This window comes from Maniola hyperantus, chromosome 4 (genome assembly GCF_902806685.2).
Source record: "Maniola hyperantus chromosome 4, iAphHyp1.2, whole genome shotgun sequence".
Taxonomy (NCBI): Eukaryota; Metazoa; Arthropoda; class Insecta; order Lepidoptera; family Nymphalidae; genus Maniola; species Maniola hyperantus.
Genome location: NC_048539.1, coordinates 15,466,559 through 15,492,983, shown reverse-complemented (window position 1 = coordinate 15,492,983; position 26,425 = coordinate 15,466,559). Strand labels below are relative to the sequence as shown.

Below are 26,425 nucleotides of genomic sequence, written 5' to 3'. Positions count from 1 at the left end.
TACGGCCAATTATGCCGCATATTTTGACACTAGCAAATAAATTAAAACCTACATGGGTACTTTCCATTGACGTAGAATCATTAGTCACAGCACAGCATCGATAATTTGAATGTACCTACCTACTTAAATATAAAATAAAACAATTACAAACTTCATTTGCTGTTAGAGATAATTTTAACCAAAATAAATAGTTACAAATAATGCCCCAGGCACGGAACCCTCGGTGCGTGAGTTCGACTCGTACTAGGCCGGGTTTTTTCGTTTCAAGCTTGGTATGAGCACAGATATGTAGGTACTTAATACTTATACTGGTATGTGTTTGTAATAATATGTGATTGAATAAGTACCTAGATGACTGATGCTGATTGCTGACAATAATTTAATCGCCTATTCGTGTTTATTTACATTTATCTACGCGATATAAACTTATTAGCCGTTTTGATAAGAATGTATAAATATGTTTACTGTGTATTTTATCATTGATACAGAATGAAGTACTGCATAAAAATTACTACGGTTAGGTATCCTGTTAAATGTGTTACATCGGGAAATATCGAGCATTACATTATTAGCATATTACACAACAATGAATTGCCTTTATATCCGTACTAATATTATAAATGCGAAAGTGTGTCTGTCTGTCTGTCTGCCTGTCTGTCTGTCTGCTAGCTTTTCACGGCCCAACCGTTTAACCGATTTTGGTTCAGAGTTAGTTTATATCCCGGGGAAGGACATAGGCTACTTTTTATCCCGGCTAATTAAAGAGTTCCCATGGGATTTTAAAAAACCTAAATCCACGCGGACCAAGTCGCGGGCATCATCTAGTTTAAAATAAAATTAACGATACAAGCTATTTTGTATGAAATTGTGAAAGGCAAAGTTGTATTATTAAACAATTCATAGTCCTTGGAAGTTGGGAGATTGGGTCTGAAGCGATTCAGTAATTCTAGTAGCATACCAACCAGTCTGGATATACATTATACAATGTTATACATATTATAATAATTATAAATCTGGGCTCAAGTAGATAGAGAGTTTTTCAAAACGTAAGTAGACCTAAGTATCTCTATCATCATCATCATCAGTTTGTGCCCTGTGGACGTCCGCTGTTGGACTCCAACGGCCATCGCGTCTAGGACAAGCACGGCCTGCCCACCGCCACTTCAGCTGGCTAATGGTTTGGTTTTAACTATGTTAGTGACTTTAGCTTTCCTGCGGATAGTACCTATATACTATGCAATAAAGAATTTAGCTCAACGGGTAAAGGAGTGGACTGAAAACCGAAAGGTCGACGGTTCAAACCCCGCCCGTTGCACTAATTGTCGTACCTACTCCTAGCACAAGCTTGACGCTTAGTTGGAGAGGAGAAGGGAATATTAGTCACTTAACATATTATAATATAACCGGCCAAGGGCGAGTCAGGCTCGCGCAACGAGGGTTCCGTACTTGTCGTATTTTTTCGAAATTTTGCACGATAATTCAAAAACTATGATGCATAAAAATGAATAAAGATCTGTTTTAAAATGCACAGATGAAGACCTGTCATATGAAATCTCACTTGATATAGTTATCTTACTTCCAAAATTTAAAATACTAATTATTAGTTCATGACCACAATTTAATTTTTTTTTGTGCGAAGTAACCACAAATTCACGGTTTTCAGATTTTTCCCAGAATGTCTGCTATAAGATCTACCTACCTGACAAATGTCATGATTCTAGGTCAACGGGAGGTGTGTAGGTTTCTTGACAGACCGACAGACAGACAACAAAGTGATTCTATAAGGGTTCCCTTTTTCCTTTTGAGGTAAGGAACCCTAATAAAACAGTAGGTACAACCCGTATAAGTGATATAGGTATCAACGCCTACCTACCAACAGTTTGAAAGCTAATTGGATGCTGAATACCTCGAAGAAACCGTAATTAGGGTAAGTAAGGTACTTGATACAAATAAGGCCTATGCTCGAAAAAGGCCTACTCTCCCGAAAACCCGGTTAAATAAATGTAACATAAAAGATTCTTCACGCACATACACACTACGGCCCTATGATTAGGTACGACCTGCTCAGGCGCCTTGCGCCTATTCCCTGAGCTTGTTGCGACACCTTGTTTGTGGAAGTCGGGTTTTCCGCGGCGCACTATAAAATTTTCGTAATAACAAGGCAAGTTATTAGGTTTTATATTGACATTTTATATAAACTAATAAGTAGTTATAATACCTTAGCCATTATATTAGATAATTATTGCTTTCATTTTCATCATTTTGAATAATGGAACGAATTATGGAACTTTATATTTTATCTGGTACGGTAAAGAATAAGGCCCTAGGCCTTAATTGTAACCCTAGGCCTTAATATAAATCCCGCATTTTAATACGCATTTTGATGTCTAGCTCTCAAAGTACTACGAATAACTAAATCTAAAAAGGCTCCTAAACGTGCTACTTGGTCGGAAGAAAGCTTAGCAGCCTGCAGCGGCAGTTTAGTGCCTTGTACACAGCAGTGCAATTTAATAAGGCCTATATTTTTTTTATTTTTTTTAGTAAAAAAATCGTTTTTTTTTACATGTGTGCTTTATTTATTTAATTACGAGTGACAATATTTTTTTAAATAGTTTATTCATATTATTGTTAATATGAGAGCTTAAGTCTGACAAGCCATCTGTGTTTATAAATGTTTAATTACTGTAATAAAAAGCTTAGTTATCAAAAGATAAAAGGTAAATAAAGGCTGTAAAATCGTATTTTTTTAAATAAATAGATTTTTAACAAGATTTTATGAGTTTAAAGTTTACAGGCCTTATTTGGTAGATGTAATTTATTATGGCCACTAGCTAAGGTTTTTGTATTGTTGATTTGGTCTTCATTTTATTAGATATTGCTAATGTTTTACTCCATTAATTTGATATTAATAAACATCTAATACTAATTTATTGAAGTTTTTTTGATACACACCTATATTTATTTTGTAATCAACTATTTAAATAAGGTAGGCCTTATTTGTATCAGTTACCTTATTTTGTTGCTTGTTAAAGTAACAAAGAAGCTGCGTGATGTGGTAATATACCTACATAGTTATCTACATTCTACCGTCATGTTGACTCTCCCGTATGTTAGCAATGATCTCTACTTATCTACGTACCTACGTAGTCTTTAATTGAAATCATTGTGCTCTAGATGAGGCGCGGTTACATGGTGCAGTCAACGCAATCCGTACACTGGAGAGTCCTTTGTGTTTATACGTGGTTTATACGCTCGGCATATGAATCACAATTCTCTGTAATATTCAGTCGCCGTCGCCCTCCGTCTTGCGATAGACGGTTACAGCTGGTGCGGCTGTTTAACAAAACTTTCTCTTTCGATCGTAACAACGTAAACAAACTGAAACTAATAACAATAATCCGTGCAATTTATTACACTTTAATATTTTTTAAATCCGTTTAACTTCACACATTTTACTTAGCGATGAAAGTGATAATCGTTTAGTAATAATTAACAATGGTGTTTTCCACGCCAGTTTGAAAATAAATCTCCGACGTGTGACGGTGACGAGTGACTGGAGTTCGTTGGAGTATTATTTTTGAAAGAATAATATTTTGCAACAGCTTCATGCAGCTTTAGTGCAGTGTTTATGAATGTTTACCTATTTTATACATACCTAGTATAAAACAGAAACTTAACTTGACTGAAAACAACGCACTCCTATTTCGGTGAACCTAGAAATCCTGAGAGGAGGGACACATCAAGGAATACTTGAGTATTTTAGCGGTGTACTAAGATAAGGTCTTGGAAATTCTTCAATATGGGTAAAGATTACGGTAAGTTCTTATCCAAATAGACCATATACTACTCTAGCATGTGTGGTCCACGCTTTTATATGGTGAAGTTTTTGTATATTTGTCTAGGTCTACTTAATTTTAATCTTCATACTAATTACATACTGGACTAAGTAGGTACTTACATTAGTTTGCCAAATCGTTTAACTTGCAGTTTTAAATTTTCTCACATAATTTCGAGGGTAGATTTCACTTTAGGTAGGTACCTACCTGGTTATGTATTTAAAATTAGCAAGTAGATAAGTTTCCTACTTTCCTATGTTTCTTGCGTTAGTTACCTATATACCACATAGCTAAAACAAGGCCTAACTTTAAATTCGGTAGGAACTTAGTAGTTTCTACACAAAGTTTAAGACTAGGTATAATTTTCTTACCTTTTTTTTTTAAATGAAAATATTACAATAAAACTTAAAGCTAGCCTTATCTAATTACTGTACAAATCATGCCCGCGTGGAATGGTGCCAAGAATACTGGCTGCATTTCCGCGCTGGACAGCCAGGCTGATCCGTTGCGCAAAAAATGAGCCAGCCCTTTCTTACCTACCTATCTTTTGGCTAGATATCAAGCGTTTCGTCGTATTTTTAGATAGTTACTAATTACTATTTATATCTATATTATGTAGATTAACTATCACCTACTATGTAAACTGAGATAATCACAGTCATTTTAAACAGACAAACACATTATACTATAGTAAAAAAAACAGCAAAAACTGTGGAAAAAATCACGTTTCCGTTGTCCTTGACTTGACAAATAAACGATGACCGAATTTCGAGACAACACCATAGTGTAGTGTTAATAGTAACTTGGTGTAATTAATGTAGGTACCAGCTATCCACAAATATACGTAACCAGTTTGATTATTTATAGTTTTACTAGCTGCAGGTCTTTATCTATACCCATGCAAAAAATCACGTCAATCCGTTGCACAGTTGCTACGTGATTGAAGGACAAACCAGCAAACCAACAAACAAACACACTTTCGCGTTTATAATAAGGGCACTGATGTTTGCAACTAGCAAAATGATCGTGACATGACATCTCCCGAGTTATAATAGTTTTAAATAAAATAAAATAGATCAAGGTCGTTTCAAGGCTACTTGGGTCTTTATCGTACGCGAATTTTCCATTCCAATGAATTGATGATGATTCAACGATTTCAACAAGATCAGCCTGATTCGCTAACTCAGTGTCTAACACTGAATGATAGCCACCGAGCTCATTTGCTGTTTATTTTTAATCCATTAAAAGGTTTTCTACGGAAAATTGTTTTAAGTAATATTCCTCAGTGAAGCAGCAATGTAGAACCAACCAATGTCAAATGAGCTCGGTGGCTATCATTCAGTGTTAGACACTGAGAGTTAGCGAATCATCTCGCAAGAATATTAGGTATGTATACACCTACTAGTACAGCAGGTCAGAAAGTACCTTATGTACATCGACCTTTACAAGGAGATCGACAAAACGTCATATAGGTATAAGTGACAGAGACAACGCTCTACAATGCCGAAATGTCATTCTAAAGGCCGATGTAGCGCTTTCTGCCGCGTACTGTAGCTCTACCTTATTTTTAAATGTGATATTTTGATCTGCTTAAAGTGAATAAAAGTAGATAATTCTGTTATTACGTAGGTATTTATTTTTAGCTTGACTAATATAATTTTCCTGTAACAGAGGAGGAAAGTTTTAATTTCATTGGGAATATTAGTGCCAAGGTTATATTTGAAATTTATTTAAAGAATCAGGACTATAGGGACACACTAATTTTTTTTATTAAAACCTATGTTACGTATGTCTATCTTTACCTTTGAATTGAGCAACTGTAGATACTTGCTTATTATTCAAAGTATCGATCTTCATCTCGAATCGAGAGATCCAGCTATATCATTAGTTACAGGCAGAGACGTGTCAGCGGCTTCTGGTTTTTATGGTTCCGTACTCCAAGGGTGCCAACGGGACCCTGAAACTAAGCCTCCACTGTCCGTCCGTACGTCTATCTGTCAGCGATCTGTATCTCGTGTACCGTGATAGATTGAGATATGAAATATTCACAGAATGTGTATTTTTATTGCTGCTACAACTAATAATTTAAAAATGGCCGCTATGAAAAAAAATCAAAATTGTTATTTTTGGTACGATGGTACTGAACCCTTCGTGTGCGAGTCCAACTCGCACTTGACCGGTTTTATTAGTTTCGTTTCAATTGGGATGACGATATTATAGGAAGTGCAATGCCCTTAGGCGTAATAGCATTATAACGTTAAGTACAGTGCGACAAGGTTATCTTGGCGCGTGGCGAAAATCGGAACTAACGTTGCCGTCAAGTGTCCCCTTTGTTCTTGTTTGAATATTCTAAGCCTTTGTTCTCCAACAGCACCCCCTGTCAATGTCATTCAAGTGCCAAGAGAGCTTGTCGCATACGAATATTGATTCTTGTAACTGTGTAGCTACAAGTAAGTAAATGACACACTTCATCTAAACCTCCGTGTATTTATTATGTTGATAATAATAAAAAAATACCTACCTAGGTATTATAAGTACACCTCTACTGTTTAGGATTCCGTACCCAAAGGGTGCCAACAGGACCCTATATTACTTACCGTCCGTCCGTCCGTCCGTCTGTCCGTCAGCGGGCTGTATCTAATGAACCGTAATAGGTAGAGAGAAATTCAGTGTGTATTTCTATTGCTGCTATAACAATAAAAAAATTCAAAATGCCCGCTATGTCAATTAAAAATAATAATCTTGTACAATGGTAGGAACCCTCCGTGTGCGAGGCTGACTCGCACTTGGCTGGTCTTAGTCGAGCTAAGTCAAAGTAGGTATAGTCTGCGACAGGTCGAGATAGCAATCGAGGAGGGAACGCCACGCAACCCGCACAGCCCCCGCGCTAACCCGGTGCGGGCGAGCGCGGGTGACATAGGGTGTGTGCGGGGCATCCCCCCGCCTCATACCTCAATTGCCATCTCGACCTGTCGCGTACTATACGCTCTATTAGATCTCAGCTCAGCCTCATATTTCGAATTTGGCAAGAGTAAGCGTAGGTTTGACAAAGTCTGTCTAATTGAGCCGTGTAGAACCACTTTAGCGAGTCGTCACTCATGCTACATCAGTTCATTAATCTACAACAAAATTCAAATAATATTCAAATAATTTATTTCAAATAACTTGAGTTTACAGTAGCTGTAGGAGGTTGGAGCCTTCTTTTAGGAGTAGGCGAACTACTCCTGTGTCAGAAGATGTTGAAAATTAACAAACTATTACACATCTACCCTCTCACATCAAGTGAATGTAAAGTGGACTAATTAGCTACTCACCCTTAATTATGACCAGACTGAACTACTTCCAAAATTTTAAATATAAATTCTTACATTACACTCACACTTTACAACACACACACCCATACACCTACACTTTTTATATTATTAACATGTTAATTTGTTTTTAAATTTTTAGCTCTTACTTTGATTAATCTAATGAATGTTATATTTAATGTTTTGTATTATTATTATTATTTTTTGTAATCTTTAGCAAATAGTTATATTTAGACTTAATTTGACTTAATTCAATTATGTGTCAAGTTTCATTACTCCCAGGGATGGGCGATAGAATTGCGACGCAGTGTTTCACTAATGCAGTTCTATCGATTGTGTTGTTTTTGTTTACACATATTATTTTACTGATTATTAATTATTATAGTGGTTTATAGTGGTTTGTAAATTTCGCACTTTCCAGTCTTTTATTCTCTTAGATAGGTACAAGAACTTGTCATTGTTGGCTATTTGCTGTTGTTATTGCTTCAACAAACAGTTTGCTAATACTTCTTGGAACTTTAATTGGATTGTAGTTCGCGTTAATCGGCTTCGCAAAGCCTGTGTACATCTACTCGTGTGTGTGTACTGACTCTGTAATACCTAGGCATAGTTCGCGACAGGTCGAGATGGCAGGTGCGAGGCGTCCCCACCCCGATTGCCATCGATATGACCATTTGAACCTTGAACGGTTACAAAAAAACGTAATTAGTAGGTATAGGTAGGAATACCTACCTATTTTGTTGAGGTAAACCCTAAACCACATGCAACTATTTTCATATTTGAGTCACTAGTCTGCAAGCGAACTATGTGAAGACCGGCTATGTGCCATTCACAATAACCTGTTATTTTGTAGGGTTGTCTGTAATTTCTTTATAGATTAAACTAGATGATGCCCGCAACTTCGTCCGCGTGGATTGAGGTTTTTAAAAATCGAATCGTGGGAATTCTTCGATTTTCCGAAATAAAAAGTCTCAGTATCATCTAAGTATCATATCAAGTCTTTTTTAGTTAATATTATTGAAGAAATGATTAAAATTAAAAAAACTAAAAACCCCCACTCTAGGAAAAAAAAAATTTCAGCAGGCACATTAAAGCGCATAAAATCCGCCATTTTGATTTTTTAAGAATTTTAGCTTCGTAGTGACACTCGCAGCATCAAGACGAATCTAATGATGTATTATTTATCAAAATTGGTTGAGCTGTTTATAGTAGTTACAAGCGGACATAGGAACGGACATACATACGTACCTACATGCAGGTCAAACACATAACTCTCCCTTGGACTTCGCCGCGGTCAATCCATACTAATAATATAAATGCGAAAGTGTGTCTGTCTGTCTGTCTGCTAGCTTTTCACGGCCCAACAATTTGGATGAAATTTGGTACAGAGTTAGCTTACATCCCGGGGAAGGACATAGGCTACTTTTTATCCTCGAAAATCAAAAAGTTCCGATTTTAATAACCTAAATCCACGCGGACGAAGTCGCGGGCATCATCTAGTAATACTAATAAAATTAATCATCATTATCTCAGTACCTATTCATTTGTACAATTTTCTGGTAAAATGAGAAGTAATCGTATCTTTTGGACAACCCTATTGAAGACAATAACAAATAATAATGCCTTCCTACTGTACGTACACTATAGGATGACCTACTGGATGTCTTTACGAGTACCTACATAATATGTTCATATGTAGGTTAATACTAAGGTAACTATGCACACATCTTGTTATAAAGGGCTGGTGCATACGTCTTTTAAAATTGATACCTAGATAATCTAGGTATACGTATACTAATAATCTTACACGAAACATCGAACATCTTAATCGAACATAATAATCTTTTTAAAACTGCGAAAAATATGATAATAGATCCTCATTCACTCTCCTTGCAGCAGTACAAAAAAATGCTGCATCAGTATATTGATGCAGCATTATAAACTCGTATGCTTCTTCGTAATTTTTCTTATTTTTCTTGTTTTATGTAATATTTAGTATTTAATATTTAGTACTATTGTAAATGGCAGTGGTTTTTTTTATTTTTTCATATATGTATTTTTAGCTTTAACTTTAAGTTAACTGGTAATCCCGCACTTGCAAACTTTTAAAATGCATGCCGGTTTGCCAGTAATTGGATGTACACTCTAAATTTTTTCTCTGTGAATTGTAATTGTTATTTTATAATATGTGTAGGTACTATCTGTTGGCAAACCAATAAAATAAAATAAAATACCTACCTAAGCTAGAAGAAATAGTGTGCAATATGCGGCAGAAAGTAATGTAGGAACATCGAGCGTTGTCTTTGTCACTCATACCTATATGACGTTTTGTCGGTCTCAACGACAGAGACAACGCTCTACAAATCTGCTATCTCCTTCTAAAGGTCGATGTACATTACTTTCTGTCGCGTCCTGTAGGTACATACATACCTTTGTAATTCGTACCTGATGTATAAGATACTCGTATGTAGACAATTTTAGAATTTACCTACTCAAAAGCTTTACCTAGGAATATACAGACGTGAGGTTCATGTGAGTAGTAGATAAGTACTAAGTAGATACCTACTTAAAGACATTTTCTTTTATATGAAAATACGTAGGTACCTATGTACTTTGGAGCTATAGTATATTGCCATTTGTTCTTATTAATTTTATCATCAACTCGGTACGTACCTACCTACATTAGGTCTACGTTTTTAATACGCCGGTCAAAAACCCAGAACATCCGTTTGAGATAAATCATCATGAAAAAAATCGCGTAGGCTCTACAAGGAAAAACATTGCAAAGTACTAACTAAGCTTATTTTCCTGTCAAAATTTACCGAGCAAAGTCGTTCCTCTTTATCAATAACGATTTCATGCAAGATAAGCAGCCAACCAACCGAAACGGCATGATATATCTCAAAATCAACACACGCGTCTATCAGTAAACCGAGAGTCAATGAAAAATGTACATAGAAAATCAAACCTTTACATCTAAATTATAAATAATTTATGTATGCCTAACCATGAAGGTCATTATGTGAATAAATTACGCGATTTGTGAGTTCCAAGTGAATAGAATGGGTTGCTGTGACAGTTGCACTGTGCCGTCCAAAGATTCCAGTAAGTGCTGACTTCGGCGTTATTATCCAATTGTGTTGATATTTTTAGGGTTCCGTACCTCGAAGGGAAAAAGAAACCCTTATAGGATCACTTCGTTGTCTGTCTGTCTGTCAAGAGTCAAGACCCTTCAAGGAAATCAAAATCTATAAGTTCACGGATATTTCCCGTTGACCTAGAATCATGAAATTTGACACTTGGCAATGTCTTATAGCACAAGTAAGTGGAAAAATTCAAAAACCGTGAAGGCTACATCATAAAAAAAACCGTCAGACGTACTGAGTAGTAGTAGACCGTTTGAGTAGAGGGTTCCGCACTACAGTTGTATTTTTTCGACATTTTGCACGATAAATCAAAAACCACTATGCCAAAAAAGAGTTAAAAACCTTTTTTAGAATGCACAGGTAAAGACCTTTCATAGTATGATATCCCATATACTTAGTAATCCTACTTTTAAAGTTGAAAATACTATCTACTTGTTTGATCATGAACAGTTTTTTTGTGATGTAACCACAAATTGCCGGTTTTTCATTGTTCCCTTTACGTGCGCTATAAGACCTAGCTACCTGCCTCATGATTCTAGGTCAACGGAAAGTACCCTATAGGTACGTTTCTTGACAGACTCACACGACAGACAGGCAGACAACGAAGTGATTCTATAATGGTTCCTTCTTCCTTTTGAGGTACGGAACCCTAAAATCACAAAGATTTAGGTATAAATATCTTGTACGATGGTACGGATACCTTCATGTGCGCGTTCGACTCGCGCTTGACCAGTTTGTGTTGGTCGACCTCGCTTCAATCTTCACCGCACATAACGTTTTCCCTTTAGCTATATTATTTTAATCTTTAGTAATTAAGGACGTTTTATTAGTTTATTTTTAGTGTGAACATTATTCGTTTCATTGAAGCTTGTTAGTCAATTAAGCACAGTCCTCGTCCTTTATAAATTGCTCCTTCCTAGTAATTCTTGTCTCAAATAGCTTATAAAATGTTCATTTACTAAAAAACATTTTCTCCTTTGATTTTTTTTATATTCTACTAGCTGACGCCCGCGACTTTGTCCGCGTGGATTAAGGTTTTTAACATACGCCACGGAGGTCATAAAAATTTAAAAATAAAAAATAAAATCTCAGTCGTAATTAACAACAAGGTAGGTAAGTGTGATCCATCCATCAATGAATATGATTTAATTACTGAAGAGTTATTGTTTTCAAATTGTGTTTTGTGATTTTGCTTTAGGTACACTGTTTTTAATATTTATTATTTTGTGTATCTACCACAGTATCTACCTACCTAAGTAAATTCAGAAATTATCTAACTAAAGGTTTTCATAAAGTTTTGATTGCCTATAATTTTATCAGCCTAGATGAGTAGGTACTAGATCAAAAAGAAATAAAATAAGTATAATTAATTTATTTTTATTTTTATTCAGATACAAGTTAGCCCTTGACTGCAATCTCACCTGGTGGTAAGTGATGATGCAGTCTAAGATGATAGCGGGCTAACCTGGAAGGGGTATGGCAGTTTTATTAAACCCATACCCCTTTGGTTTCTACACGGCATCGTACCGGAACGCTAAATCGCTTGGCGGCACGGCTTTGCCGGTAGGGTGGTAACTAGCCACGGCCAAAGCCTCCCACCAGACAAATTACCACTGATCGCGCCATACCCAGAAATCGTAGCCCCTTAATGGGGAGTATTGACAATATATTTTTATATTGCAGGAGAGCCTATACGATACGACCCCAACTTCAACGGCCCGATCCACAACCGCTCTTGCACGGACATCTTATGGCTAATTATCTTCATCCTCTTCCTCGGAGCATGGGGCTATATTGGATACTACAGTAAGAAAATTAACAGCAATTATTATTCATTTTAAACTAAGATAGCCCTACTGTTGACATTATGCAACCGTAATTAATGCTGAAATCTATAGAGCGTACTTTGACTTTGCTCAGGCTAAAGTTTCATAAAGTAGGTACGTAGTAATCAGAGGCGTCTTTACCTATGGTGCAGGGCGTGCGGCGCACACGGGCGCCGGGTCTAAGGGGGCGCCGAGCGCCCTCTAATGCGACACCTCCAAAGATGCGTCGATGCCGGCGCTCTCAAAGACCCTGCGCTCGTGTTATGGCCGAAGCCGTCATCATTTAAAATTGCACCATTTGCATCCGAATTTCCGTTTGAAAATATAACTGTTAGTATTCCATTTTGACCCTGCTTCTATTAGACTAAAGGGCACCAGGGTACCGGTTGCACACGGGCGCCACAAAGGCTAGAGATGCCTCTGGTAGTAATCTTAGTTTTAGTTAGCTGGACAGTTTTGTACATTTCTAAATATTCTTTTTTATTTAAACTTTACAGGTATGACAAGAGGAAGCATCGAAGACCTATTAGCACCTATCGATACAAGAGGACAAAGATGCGGCCTGGACTCCGGTCTTGAAAACAAAAAGTATCTCATCTTCTTTAACATCGCTAAGTGTCTGTCACCGGGAACTCCTATAACTGGATGTGATACCACGCAAGTTTGTATTAACCTTTAATAATTTTTGCTATCTACAAGCAAATGAGACTATTTGATTTCTATTAGGCCAACGAAATATAGTAAAAACCGTTTACAATAAAGTCGCTTATAATGACGTACCTATCGGTTATAATGACCCGAAGTCTAAAGTTGGAAACAAATAATTCTAAGCCGCGGCTTATGTATCTGGACAATACGTACTTACATGTAACACTGAACTGTGCAAACTGTTGGACGTGTCGAGCGCTCGGACGTCCGAAACATATCTTGCAAGACGACTGTGCACACCACGCACACATATCAGTTTCACGCTAAGGTTGAGAATTGAAGCTATAGGCGTCGTCCTAACCCAACGAGATGCGACCTTGCGTCCTCGCGGCTATAGAACGCGAATAAGCGATCATCGCGCGAATGCCAATTAGGACACCAGCTATTCGAGATCAACATGTTTGATCGCGCATTCGTACGAGTAAAATTCGCGCGAACTTGCGATGATCACGCATTCGCGTTGTATTAGAACAACGCCAGAGCGCACTTTAACTTTGTTCAGACTTAAGTAAGTTACCGTTAAAAAGGGAGCGTTATATCGCTGGCATAAATCTGTCCGTTTTAACTGAAACGGACAGATTTACATATCGCATATCGTATAAAGAGTTTACACAGGTCATTACAAGTAGGTATTGGCTTTTGCGACCTAATAATCGTGATCTCTTCGATGTTGTTATAACAGATTTTTACTATGTTTACCTATCCATTTTTACAGGTGTGTGTAGAGCGATGTCCGGACAAAACTGTGCTATTTAAAAAGGAGTTAGAACAAAATCCCAGCTCATTCCAACAAATAAAATCGGATATGATTTGCACCCAAGATGTGAACATGCAAACATTGACATATGCGCAAGCACTCCAATACATCGAAAAAGATAAATGTGCCAGTTTCATATTGCAGAGTCAACCAGGTAAATATAATGTTAAATCTTTGTACTAAGTTTGTATAGTAGAATGATGTGTGTTATACCAACGAGATTTTGTGTTAAGCGTGCGGCATGATCGTTGTGCCTTTGTCTAATTGAATGCCATTAGAGAACATGATCCCGCTTCAGTGTTGTTCCGCTGCATCGGAGACCTCTGAAATCTCAACCTTGCAATGCAAAGATACGAAGAAGACGACCGCATTGACGAAATCTGCGTCCGTAAAATCCTTGTATTCTATATTTGTATAAACTAAATTAATGATGCGTGTTAAGGTATACCAACGAGATTTTGTGTAAAGCGTGTGACATGATTTATGTGCCTCTTATGTCTAATCGAATGCCATTAGAGAAAATGATCCCGCTTCAGTGTTGTTCCGCTGCATTGGAGACCTCTCAACCTCGCAATGCAAACATACAAAGAAGACGACCACACCACATTGATAGAGAATAGAAATAACGTAGAAGCCTGCGTCCGTAAAATCTTTGTATTCTGTTTGTATAATAAACTAAATTAATGTTGCGTGTTAGGTACCTATACGTTTGAGATTTTGTGTTAAACGTTTGGCATGATAATTGTGCCTTTTGTCTAATCGAATGCCATTAGAGAAAATGATCCCGCTTCAGTGTTGTTCCGCTGCATCGGAGACCTCTCAACCTTGCAATGCAAGGATACGAAGAAGACAGAGAATAGAAAAAACGACGAAACCTGCGTCCACAATCCAGAAGACGCCAAGAAATCATTGCTAAACCGCGCAACAGTACTGGACTCGTACGTGGGCTGGATCGCTGCGAGCTGGGTTACTTTCTTCACGAGGAATGAGCGGGAAACACACGTTGTACGTAGTGGCACGGCCATTGCATGCCCTTAGCTTCCTTATTAACCAAATTATCTAGAATGTGCACCGTGTCACTTTTAACCTGTATGTTATTTGTATATTTTAATGCGAATGTTACTCTTCTTATTATTAAGTAGTACATGAGCATTGAGCATACCTAGCACAAAGATTAATCGGAACTTGCTTGTCTGGTTGGTCGTGAGTCGCGATTCACGTCACATGAGTCTTGTGGGGGGGACGCGTCAACTATTTATAGCAGGCAAAATCAACTGAAAAATATTGGATAGACATTCGAAACTAACGTTACAAGTTACAACTAGGTTGTACCTACATTAAAATCAGTATAATTTGTAGTCTTTTATTTAAAAAATCTTGGATTTGGACGAGCTCGTTTCGAAGAGCTGCTCGTCAGAAACGTATTAAAAATGCAACCAAATGATCATTGGCTTCAGCTTTATCATAATAATTGTATCGTGAAACATGAAAATTCCGAAGGTACCTGCATAGTTACTCACCTAACTAATTCTAGAGCACCATTATATGAAACTGAAACATTTCAATTTAAAAATGTAACAGACATTTTCGGCGATTAGGAGAAGATTTGTATCGAAATAAATACCTAACCTAACCTAACCAATTAAGCTGACATACCTACATGCAATAAGTTCACAAATTAACAGTGTTCGAGCGAACCTTCGGCTGCGGCCAATATGGACCGTAGTTTTGGCTGAACTGACTGCCAAAATCATAACCCTTCCTTTTGGCTTTGCCGTAGTCGGGGTAAAAGAAACTCTGACTGAACTGAATTTCTTAGGATTATGCTGATTATGAAACCTTCGGCTTCGGCTTCGGCCGAAAGTTGTGGCCATAGCCAATATAAATCAGCTACGGCCAGTAGTCGACGTTCGGTCGGACACTATAAGCTAACTAATCCATGCTTGGTACACGCAACAGTGCTGGGTCGGTGCTTTGTAAACGTCACAGCGGCCATGGAGGTGTTGCGAGACGTCTCCAACGGTACCCTCGACATGGCGGAAAGCGAGGTGCTGGAACAGCTCGCCAACTTGTTTAGATTTAAGCAGGTAGAGTATTATAGCTTATTTAGAATCCAGTCCAAGTGACTCCATTTTCATTGATGAGTCCAAAATAAGAATAGGAATTAATTTCCGCCATATTGAGTTGTGACGTCAGGTGCAAACTCATTAGCGCCGAGCTGCGCGACGCGGCAGCGCCTTGCTTCATACAAACTCATACTAAAACTAAGTATCGCGCCGCGTCGCTCGATTGCGCTTTGTATCCATGAGCAAAGCGCACTTGAGCGCTGGTTGAAGGTTAGTTGGATTAAACTCATTCATACTAGTATTATAAATGCGAAAGTGTGTCTGTCTGCTAGCTTTTCACGGGCCAACAGTTTAACCGATTTTGATGGGTACAGAGCCAGGTTACGTCCTGGAAAAGGAAGGAAGGCCTACTTTTTATCCCGGAAAATAAATTCCACGGAATTTTTTATAACCGAAATCCACGCGGACGAAGTCACGGGTATCAATTATATACATTGCGGTTTAATGCGCATGCGCATGTAAATCATCATCATCAACAACCCATCGCCGTTTCACTACTGATTACGAGTCTCCTCTTAGAGTGCGAATTATAGTGGACCACGCTTCAAGTGCGGAATGACAGACTTCACACGCCTTTGAGAATATTATGGAGAACATTCAAGCATGAAGGTTTCCTCACAATGTTTTTGTAAGCAAGTGATACCTATTTAAATGCTTAAAACGCACATAGCTCTGAAAAGTTAGTGCGTGCTCGGGTCGAACCCCCGACCCCCGAGTAGGAGACTGATGGTGAGATCTATAGAGCGCACTCTGACCACACGAGTAGATATCTACTCGTGTGCTCTGACTTAGCTTAGACTTAAGACAGAGTTAAAACGAGAGAGCTAACTAAGTAGTACCTACCTATATCTCTTTTTTTTTTAAAGAATAAATGTTAAATGACTAATATTCCCTCACATAAATCTGTCTAGTTTTAACTCAATCGCAAAGTCAAAGTGCACTCTATCAAGGCTCTAAGGATCTCAGCCTGACGTCTTAACCACTATAGGCTATCACCGCATGTAAATATTCAATTATTAATTTCAAATTTCATTCAACTGGAGATGGGCATGGGCACTTAGTATAGGTATGGCTTCTAAAATATTATAATTTATTATTTTCTACGAACTACTTTGTTAAATGTTTGATAAAAATGTTTTGGACTTTATTTAGAAGTTGGATGGCTAATACACGAAATGGGTCTGGATTGTACTTATGTATAGATAAAAACTTTCATACACCTTCCAGGTTAGCCCCCTACCATCTTACACAGCATATTCACATGATCATCACTTACCAACAGGTCAGATTGCAGTCTAGGGCTAACTATCTGAATAAATCATTTCATTTCATTTCAACAAAATTGATAATGAAATTGAATTGAGCATTAGCTAAGTAGCATCGATATAAATGACAAGATATGCCCAAGCGAACAAAATTTTTTGGAACAGTTTTGGAACCAAATAAATCAGCGCCACCTCTTAGATACTAATGAACGACCCGTTTGAAATCAAGACGTCACTGAGGTTGCATTGGTGCTAAATAAGCAATGGTACTGATTCTGAGCACAACCTAATTTTAGAGTATTCGCATACTCTTCTTACTAATGTAATATGAAAGACAGACGCAGTTTGACAGAATTTAATTTTTAGATGATAAACCCGTGATTTTAGCGCACAGTCGCGAGCCTGCTGTTTAAATTTGTAGCGTGCACTAAAATTTAGAGTCTTTAAATGTAAAGTTCATGTTCTGTCCCTTTTTAGCATTGTTAAAAAGAAAAGGATGCAGATACTCTAAATTTAGTTTAGAGGAAGACAACGGAATCGGTGCCATTTTGCTTGTTCAATGGCCCTGTCCTTACGAAGTAGGTAATATATAAGGCAATGCTAAGTAGTAGGTACAATATAACGCGAAAATATAATGATGTTGGTTATGTGGCAGTTGTCGGCGCAAATTGTTCAGGACCTGGTTCAATCCCGATGGTATATGGCTGGAGCCCTCGTCGCCGTGGTATTGCTCTGCTTCGTCTACATACTCCTGCTGCGATGGGTGATCACACCTGTGGTCTGGCTTTCAATCGCAGGCTTGTTTGCTTTAATGGGATTTGGTGAGTTTCTTTTCCCCTATTTAACACGTTCACAGCGGCCCTGCTTTATCTGTACTTTCCATTGCTGCCAACTGCTGCTTTCAGAGACTATTAGTGCTAGAAATCTGTTATTTGGCATGAGTATAAATATTAATCACGCCGAGAAAGTGGTGAAATAAAATTTTGATATTTTTTTTACGGTACCTAGCTTCCTTACATGTAAATGTTCCTTACAAGTGGGGGGGATATTTTTTCTCGTCTACCCCATAGGTGTGGGTGTGGAAACATCATTTTTCGATTTCTAGATCCGTTTGTAAAATATGATGTTTCTAAAGTGCTAATTTTTATTAGAGTCCAAGTGTGTGTGCCCCCCCCCCCCTCATCAGCCAAATAGTAGTATGTATATAGGAACGTGATTAAATACACAGCAGTAGTATATATAATCAATTTTAAAGGAAAACTATCATGGCTAAGTAGGGTTCACAGGTTAAGGAGTTATATCTGTTTTTCGAGGATTGTGACTACGGAACCCTACACTGCGCGTGGCCCGCCACGCACTTGGCCGGTTTATTTGTTGCTCTCTGTGTGAGCTCACAATATTGTGCGAGAGAGAACGTCCTATGTTAGCTCGACTCAATGAATAAGGTATAGAGAGTTTTTTTTCTTCACTTTTTCAGCTATTTACCTGTGTTACAAGAACTATGAGTACTACAAAGCAAACCCCGTCGGTCTTTACCAAACAACCAACTTGAAAGGATACGCGCAATCTATTTTTGCCAAACAAGAGACCTGGCTCGTGATTCTCATAGCGTTGGCTGTGGTACTACTTATTTTGTTCTTGGTAGTAGTTTTCCTGCGAAGTCGGATAACCATTGCTATTGCACTTATACGTGAAGGAAGCAAGTAAGTTTTTTTTAAACTAAAATCTAAATAAATAAAAGGAAAAGGTGATGACTGACTGATCTATCAACGCACAACTGAAACCACTGGACGGGTCGGGCTGTGGCATGCAGATAGCTATTATGACGCACTTAGGCACCCGCTAAGAAAGTATTTTTGAAAATTCAACCCCTTAGGGGTTAAAATAGGGGTTTGAAATGTATGAAGTCTCCGCGTACGAAGCCGCGAACGTAAGCTAGTTTAATATAAAACGATTGTTTTTCAAAGACGCAAATGGTTGGACGATATAAGGGGTGGACAGGGCTTAGTTAACCAAAGTTGAAAGAGGCGGCTTTAAATAGAGAAGCTTTTCGCATGATGACCTCCAAACTTCGTTTTGAAGAAGGCACGCGATGATGATGATGATGATTGTTTTTCGCAGGGCCGTTACATCAGTAAAATCTACGATACTATTCCCTATATTCCCATGGATCTTCCAATGCGCTATCATCGCTTATGGGATTTTGGTTCTTATGTTTTTGCTGTCGATTGGCGAGCGGGCCTTCCGCGTTGTGAACTTGCGAAATGATACTACTTGCAGCTGCGGCGGGGTATACACGGAGGTAGGTCATATTCTCTATAGTAAGGCCATTACGAACGTGCGAACGGGGCCATAAATCATTACGATCAAGGGTTGTGAGAAAGCCGCAGAAGTCGTTATCGATAAAGGGATGCCAATCGGGCGCAGGCAAAAAGTGTGGGCGCTTTTTATAATTTGTTATCGACTATCGACAAAGCCACAACACCAGAGCGTAGGATTCCAGTTTCATAAGGCCTATAAGTGTGAGCGAGATATCCGGTAAAAATGATTTATGACCCAGTTCGCATGTTCGTGATGGCTCTAGCATAGCCCTAGCGTAAGCAACACAACAGACGGAAACGTTTAAGTGCGGAAACCAGCCCAGAGTAAAGAAGAAGAAGAAGAAGCCCTAGCGTCGGTACTAGGCCGTCAGTTCACAGAGATAGGGTTGCGCACTGCGCACGAGTGCCTGGGTGTTGGTGAGTGGCGGTCCTCGGCACTGCCATAACTACGGAGGCGAAATACGTGCAAGCCATCTTCCTGGATATATCAACCGCCTTCGACAACGCCTGGTGGCTTATGATCCTCTTTAAATCCTAGAGGGGAGGCTGTCCTCCGAACATCTGCCGGATGCTAGTGAGCTACTTCCACAACAGGCGTATTGACCTATTCCGCATCCGGTATATGACCGCCCCCCCAATTGTGTAAGAATAACCATTTCATGGCTATCGCAATCGTCAAGAAATTCTGCCCTTTGATTGGTTGATTCGCTGTTTACATTTTTTCACAGCCAATCAAAGGGCAGAATTCTTGACGATTGCGATAGCCATGAAATGGTTATTCTTACACAATTGGGGGGGGGCATCAGGGATCAGGTGCGGTGGAAGACGTCGACCATGGGATGTCCACAGCGATCAGTGCTGGGGTCTATTTTATGGAACGATCACCTAGAAAACGCCTACAGACCTCTGAATTTACACCACACGCAATTTATTAATTTTCAGGAGGGGGCCTCATGCAACCCGCTAACATTCGCAGAGAAATGCCACGACACAAGCTCCGTCGGTGGCCTTTTGCCGTGTCAATTGGCTGGCTGTCACTTCACCGGCATCGATAACCCCCATAACGTGATCTACATGCATCGTAAGAAATTACTGCTATATCATAGTCTACCGCTTTTATACATGTTTCAATTTCTGCATACGAGAAATGTTTTGGTTTTAGTCGTCAACCTGTTGGGCTTTTTCTGGGCGATGTTCTTCATCAGTGGAGTTGCGGACATGATGCTGGCGAGTACATTCTCCACATGGTATTGGACTTTCCATAAGAACGACTTGCCGTTCTTCACTCTAACCTCGGGAATTTTCAGAACGCTCCGGTGAGTATCGCTGCCTAGATTGTGATGGTTTCTATTGCTAATGAAGTTCTTTGATAAGTCGCATCAGAAAAGCAGTGAAATACGGACCTTATTGCTTGCCGTTGACATTTTAAGTTTTACAGTTGTATTCATGTCAGTTTGTTAGGTTTTTTTTAGGGTGCCAACGGGACCCTATTACTAAACCTCTGCTGTCCGTCTGTTTGTCTGTCTGTCAACGGGCTGTATCTCATGAACCTTATTATAAGTAGAGAGTTTAAATTTTCAGTGTATTTCTATTGCCGCTACAACAACAAATAATAAAAATTTCAAAACGGCCGCTATGAAAATTTACAAAAATCAAAAAAATGTTATTTCTTGTAAGATGGTACGGAATACTTCGTGTGCGAGTCCGACTTGCACGTGTTTAACAATATTACTTAAACAAAGTCAAAGTCAAATGATTTATTCAAAACTAGCTGACCCAGCGAACTTCGTACCGCCTAACAGTCGATTCTTTATTTTTTTATTAGGTACTTACAATTTTTTTAATTTTTCTCTCCGTAAGAACCATCCTCGTACTTCAAGGAATATTATAAAAAAGAACTAGCAAAATCGGTTCAGCTATTCTCGAGATTTGCGATCAGCAACACATTTAGCGATTCATTTTTATATATAGCCTTCTATATATAATAAATTACTCTTTTTGATTGTCAGTTGTTGGATTTGTATGATATAGTGGTGATAATTATTTCGCAAACTTTAACTTAGGTAAATAAAAGCAATATTAAATTTCACTTAGAGAAAGACATCAGCAATGACGCCAATTGTTACGTTATTTTCAGATACCACTTGGGAACTGTGGCATTTGGAGCTCTAATAATTGCCATAGTACGAGTGATCAGAGTTCTCCTCGAGTACATCGACCACAAAGTCAAAAAGTTCGACAATGCATTCACGCGGTGCATAATGTGTTGCTGCAAGTGCATGTTCTGGTGCCTGGAGAACTTCCTGAAGTTCGTGAACAAGAACGCGTACATCATGTGCGCTGTTCATGGGAAGAACTTTTGCAGGAGCGCCAATGACGCGTTTTCATTGCTCATGAGGAATATTATTCGAGTCGTCGTATTGGACAAGGTAGCTGTATTGTTTTTGGACTTTCTTACTAGATGATGCCCACGAATTCATCCGGGTAAATATGGCCAGTCATCATTATCAACCGATAGACATCCACTGCTGGACATTAGGTCTCTTGCTGGGTCTTGCTGCCTGAATCTAGCGGTTCCCTACGACTTATTTGATGTCAAAAAGTTAGACAATCCATCCACACGGTGTATAATGTGTTGCTGCAAGTGCATGTTCTGGTGCCTGGAGAACTTCCTGAAATTCGTAAACAAGAACGCGTACATCATGTGCGCTGTTCATGGGAAGAACTTTTGCAGGAGCGCCAATGACGCGTTCTCTTTGCTCATGAGGAATATTATTAGAGTCGTCGTATTGGACAAGGTAGCTGCATTGTTTTTTTACTTTCTTACTAGATGATGCCCACGATTCGTCCGCGTGGATATAGCCAGTCAACATTATCAACCGATAGACATAGGTCTCTTGTAGGGTCTTGCCGCCTTTTACAGGAGCGCCATTGACGCGTTCTCTTTGCTCATGAGGAATATTATTAGAGTCGTCGTATTGGACAAGGTAGCTGTATTGTTTTTTGACTTTCTTACTAGATGCGTACGTATTCCACTCTGTTCTTCGCGAGGCAAAATATTTCTGCAGCACTCGCGATTCCCGTCCACTCCCTGATGTTGCGCAGCCAGGACTTTTACTGCGACCGACGCCTCTTTTTCCGGCAACTTTTCCCATCATGATGAGTTGTAGGAGTTCGTACCTCGCGTGCCTAAGCACGTGCCTCAAATATGCGACTCGTTCGCTCCTCTCAGACTGAGAAGGGTTTTGGCATAGTCTACCACGCTGGCCATGTGCGGATTGGTAGACTTCACACACCTTTGAGAACATTATGGAGAACTCTCAGGCATGCAGGTTTCCTTACGATGTTTTCCTTCACCGGTAAATCAAGTGATATTTAATTGATTAAAACGCACATAACTCCGAAAAGTTACAGGTGCGTGCCCGGGATAGAACCCCCGACCTCCGATCAGAAGGCGGACGTCCTAACCACTAGGCTATCGCAGAACTTGTCGACATTTTTTTTTAATGTTTTTCAGGTAGCCGATTTCATCTTTTTCCTCTCGAAGCTCCTGATTTCCCTTGGAGTGGGCTTCGCGGTGTACTACCTGCTGGAGTGGAACTACGTGTACGAAGTGACGAGGGGCGAGCGCCTGCACTACAACCACGTGCCGGCAGTCATACTGAGCGTCGCCACGTATCTCATATGCACCATATTCTTCAACGTGTACTCGATGGCGGTGGACACACTGTTCCTATGTTTCTGTAAGTATATTTTATTTGACCTACATGTAACTTTCTAGGGTTCCGTGCCTCCAGAGAAAAAAGGAACCCTTATATGATCACTCTATTGACAGTTATGCCTCAATAGCTCAACTGTTATAGGAGCGGACTGAAATCCGAAAGGTCGGCGGTTCAAACCCCACCCGTTGCACTATTGTCGTACCTACTCCTAGCACAAGCTTGATGCTTAGTTGGGAGGGGAAAAGGGGAATGTTAGTCATGATAAAAATGGCTAATTCATCGTGCCATCCTATATGTGAACACCACCTCCATTCGTATTCCTCCATTAAAGCGTCATGGCTTGTATATTTACAAGCCATGACGCTTTAAACTGCACGACTATCTGTCGTCACGTCAGAGCTGAGTGGAAACGCACCCTATCTTAAACCGGTATAATATTATTCCTGTACTAACTTATACTCGCGACATTGTCCGCGTGGACTGCACAAATTTCAAACCCCTTTATTTCACCCCCTTAGGGGTTGAATTTTCAAAAATCCTTTCTTAGCGGATGCCTAGGTACGTCCCAATAGCTATCTGCATGCCTTTCAGCCCAATCCGTCTAGTAGTTTGAGATGTGCGTAGATAGATCAGTCAGTCAGTAAGTCACCTTTTATATATTTAGATTCGTATCCCTGATCCGTAATTTCATATCCATGACATGGCCTTGATCGACAGCTCTAAAAGTTTTCATATTCTGTTCTAGTGGAAGACTGCGAGCGGAACGACGGCTCTCCGGAAAAACCGTACTTCATGTCGAAAAACCTCATGAAGATTCTCGGCAAGAGAAACAAAAAGACAACATAAAATCAATACAAACTGCCAAAGAAGTAGCTTTAAGTGATGTCATGAAAGCGTTGTGAACTTGTGAGAAGGTGCTCAATCTACTTAGGGTCAGCGCGAATTGGCGGACGAGACCGAAGACAATTTTAATATTTTAGTTTAGAGCCTGCCCTGCGCCATTTTCTTATTTTTCAAACTGGCGGTCACGTATAACACCTGTAGTAATCAATTAGGCATTAAGGCCCAAGACAGGGGTCTGCCCGCGAAATTCAAATTTAATTTGGTTTTTCACAATTTATAAACTTATACGACAAAGTAGAATTATAGCATGCACGCCCCTAGCAATATCATCTTCACAGGTTTATATAAAAAAAAATACTTGAAAGCGTCCAGTTTAAGAAATTAGTAAAAATAATGACTAATTTGTGAGTAGGTCACGTCAAACTCATTATTTTGACTAATTTCTTAAACTGTTCACTTTCAAGTAAAGATTTTTATATAAGCCTGTGAAGATGATAATGCTAGGGGTTCAATTTGAATGCCATAAGTCTACTTATTGTCGTATAAGTTTACAAATGGCGAAAAACCGAATAAAATTTGAATTTCGCGAGCAGACAGTGTCTTCCACCATTAATACAAACATGAGACAACATCTTCCAAAGTGTCGTTTTCGAGAGACCTATAGAAGTTGTACTACTGGTGGCTAGACTGATGACGCCACCAGTACAACTATAGCTATATCGATAGCTTATATTGTCGGAAAGGTAACTTATGCACCGCCCTAAGGCTGCGACTACACTAAGTTTTACTCACGTAAGAAGCTTACATGATTATCTTACGACAAATTTATTAATGTAAACACTCACACACAAAAAGTTGTGATAGCCTAGTGGTTAGGACGTCCGCCTTCTAATCGGAGGTCGGGGGTTCGATCCCGGGCACGAACCTCTAACTTTTCGGAGTTATGTGCGTTTTAAGTAATTAAATATCACTTGCTTTAACGATGAAGGAAAACATCGTGAGGTAACCTGCATGCCTGAGAGTTCTCCATAATGTTCTCAAAGGTGTGTGAAGTCTACCAATCCGTTTGAACATCGGCGCAAAGTTGCCTGTCTATCAGTATTCTACAGGATATATTTCGGAGTGTGCCGAAGAACTTTTCGACCTGGTTCCTCCTTCACCCTTCTACTATCGTACCTCAAGGCATCGCCAAGGTCTGCAGCTGTACGTAGCCAAAGTTCCACGGATACGTACGAAGCGATTTGTCCCCTCATTCCTAATCCGAACCGCTAAGATTTGGAACACCCTGCCAGCATCAGTTTTCCCCTTCAATTATAAGATGAGTACCTTCAAGTCGAGAGTGAATAGGCATCTTCTAGGCAAGCGCGCTCCGTCTTAGGCTGCATCATCACTTGCCACCAGGTCTGATTGCAGACAAGCGCAATTTAAAAAAAAGTACATTTACTTCAGTGTTGTCAATTAATCACGCAAGCTACTTACATGAGCAAAACTTACAGATGTAATCGCGGCCTTATAGATTTCAAATTTAATACTAACTAAATGCAAAGCCAAATAATTATTATGTAAGATAGAGATTTTAGTCTTTAGAATGTTATGAATAATTGTCTTGATATAATTGATTTACCTACTCAAACAATAAATTGGTGTACCTATAATTATTATGAGAGTTTTTGAAGACTTTATTCGTAGGATTCGAAGTTTATATGCATGTATTTTCTAAAATTTATGATGCGTGTGATATCTTTGATTGTTACTGATGTTGATTATTGACGATTGTGCCAAGAGAGTGCCTATTGTAATTATTACTTACAGGCATAACGCATTACCACACGAGTAGATATTATATAGACCAGAGGGGAAGCTTCATACTAGCGGCTGGCTAGCTGACTCACTCTAGCGCAGCTCACGCACACCACGACGTGTCACGGACCCTCCGTTTGCCGCCAAACTGGGCGCACGGAGCGTCCGTGGCACGTCGTGGTGTGCTTGAGCTAGTGTGAAGCTTCCCCTCTGATCTATAATATCTACTCGTGTGGCATTACTGTGTAGGTGTGTAGGTTCCTGCGGTAGTGGAGCGGTGCGGAGGGGTGTGTCCACTGTCCGGTGTGATGACGTGACGCGAGAGCTCAAAGCTCAGAATAAATACCTGTAGAAGTAGCCCTATTGTGACTCTTACTGATAGAGCGAGATAGCTAAATGCATTTAAGCTTTTATTAAAACGTGACAAAATGATTATTTTTTGTCCTTATCACCGTGGCCACTTTTTTGTTTGTGTTGTGGCCACAACGTAAAGTGAGGTTATGTTAACTCAAGTATTTTAAAGAAATAATTGATTTGTTTTGTTGTTTTTCGTTTTTGAAGTTATTGGATTGCAGCATACTAGGCTTCTTAGACTTTTAGCCGAAGCGAACGTAAAATAGAAGGAATAGCCTCAATAGCTCAACCGGTAAAGGAGTGGACTGAAAACCGAAAGGTCGACGGTTCAAACCCCGCCCGTCGCACTATTGTCGTACCTACTCCTAGCACAAGCCTGACGCTTGGTTGGAGAGGAAAGGGGAATATTA

General features: G+C 39.2%; 2 protein-coding genes across 6 annotated transcripts in view; both read left to right on the top strand.

Annotated features, from left to right (window-relative positions):
- LOC117997127 (uncharacterized) overlaps nucleotides 1-7,775 on the top strand; it is a 103,663-nt gene extending 95,888 nt beyond the window's left edge. The window contains exon 5 of one of the 2 annotated variants that reach the window (XM_069498070.1): nucleotides 7,758-7,775. The gene's annotated coding sequence lies outside the window, so the exon portion shown is untranslated. Of the gene's footprint in view, nucleotides 1-6,661; nucleotides 6,682-7,757 lie in introns of those variants that run through there. The other variant, XM_069498071.1, reaches the window with a different exon arrangement.
- On the top strand, nucleotides 3,276-26,420 carry Ctl2 (Choline transporter-like 2). Of its 4 annotated transcripts, none has more exons than XM_069497985.1 (13): nucleotides 3,276-3,815; nucleotides 11,977-12,099; nucleotides 12,617-12,780; nucleotides 13,543-13,738; nucleotides 14,378-14,589; nucleotides 17,631-17,796; nucleotides 18,453-18,678; nucleotides 19,097-19,277; nucleotides 20,239-20,377; nucleotides 20,459-20,612; nucleotides 21,434-21,725; nucleotides 22,814-23,039; nucleotides 23,764-26,420. In XM_069497985.1, the coding sequence occupies exons 1-13, from the start codon at nucleotides 3,800-3,802 to the stop codon at nucleotides 23,862-23,864; spliced, it is 2,196 nt and encodes a 731-aa protein (XP_069354086.1). In that variant the 5' UTR covers nucleotides 3,276-3,799; the 3' UTR covers nucleotides 23,865-26,420. The 4 variants fall into 4 exon arrangements, with proteins under 4 accessions (XP_069354086.1, XP_034841493.1, XP_034841494.1 ...); XM_034985602.2 differs by lacking the exon at nucleotides 3,276-3,815 and adding an exon at nucleotides 9,955-10,252; XM_034985603.2 differs by lacking the exons at nucleotides 3,276-3,815; nucleotides 14,378-14,589 and adding exons at nucleotides 9,956-10,252; nucleotides 15,544-15,671.
- The last annotated feature ends 5 nt before the right edge of the window (nucleotides 26,421-26,425 follow it).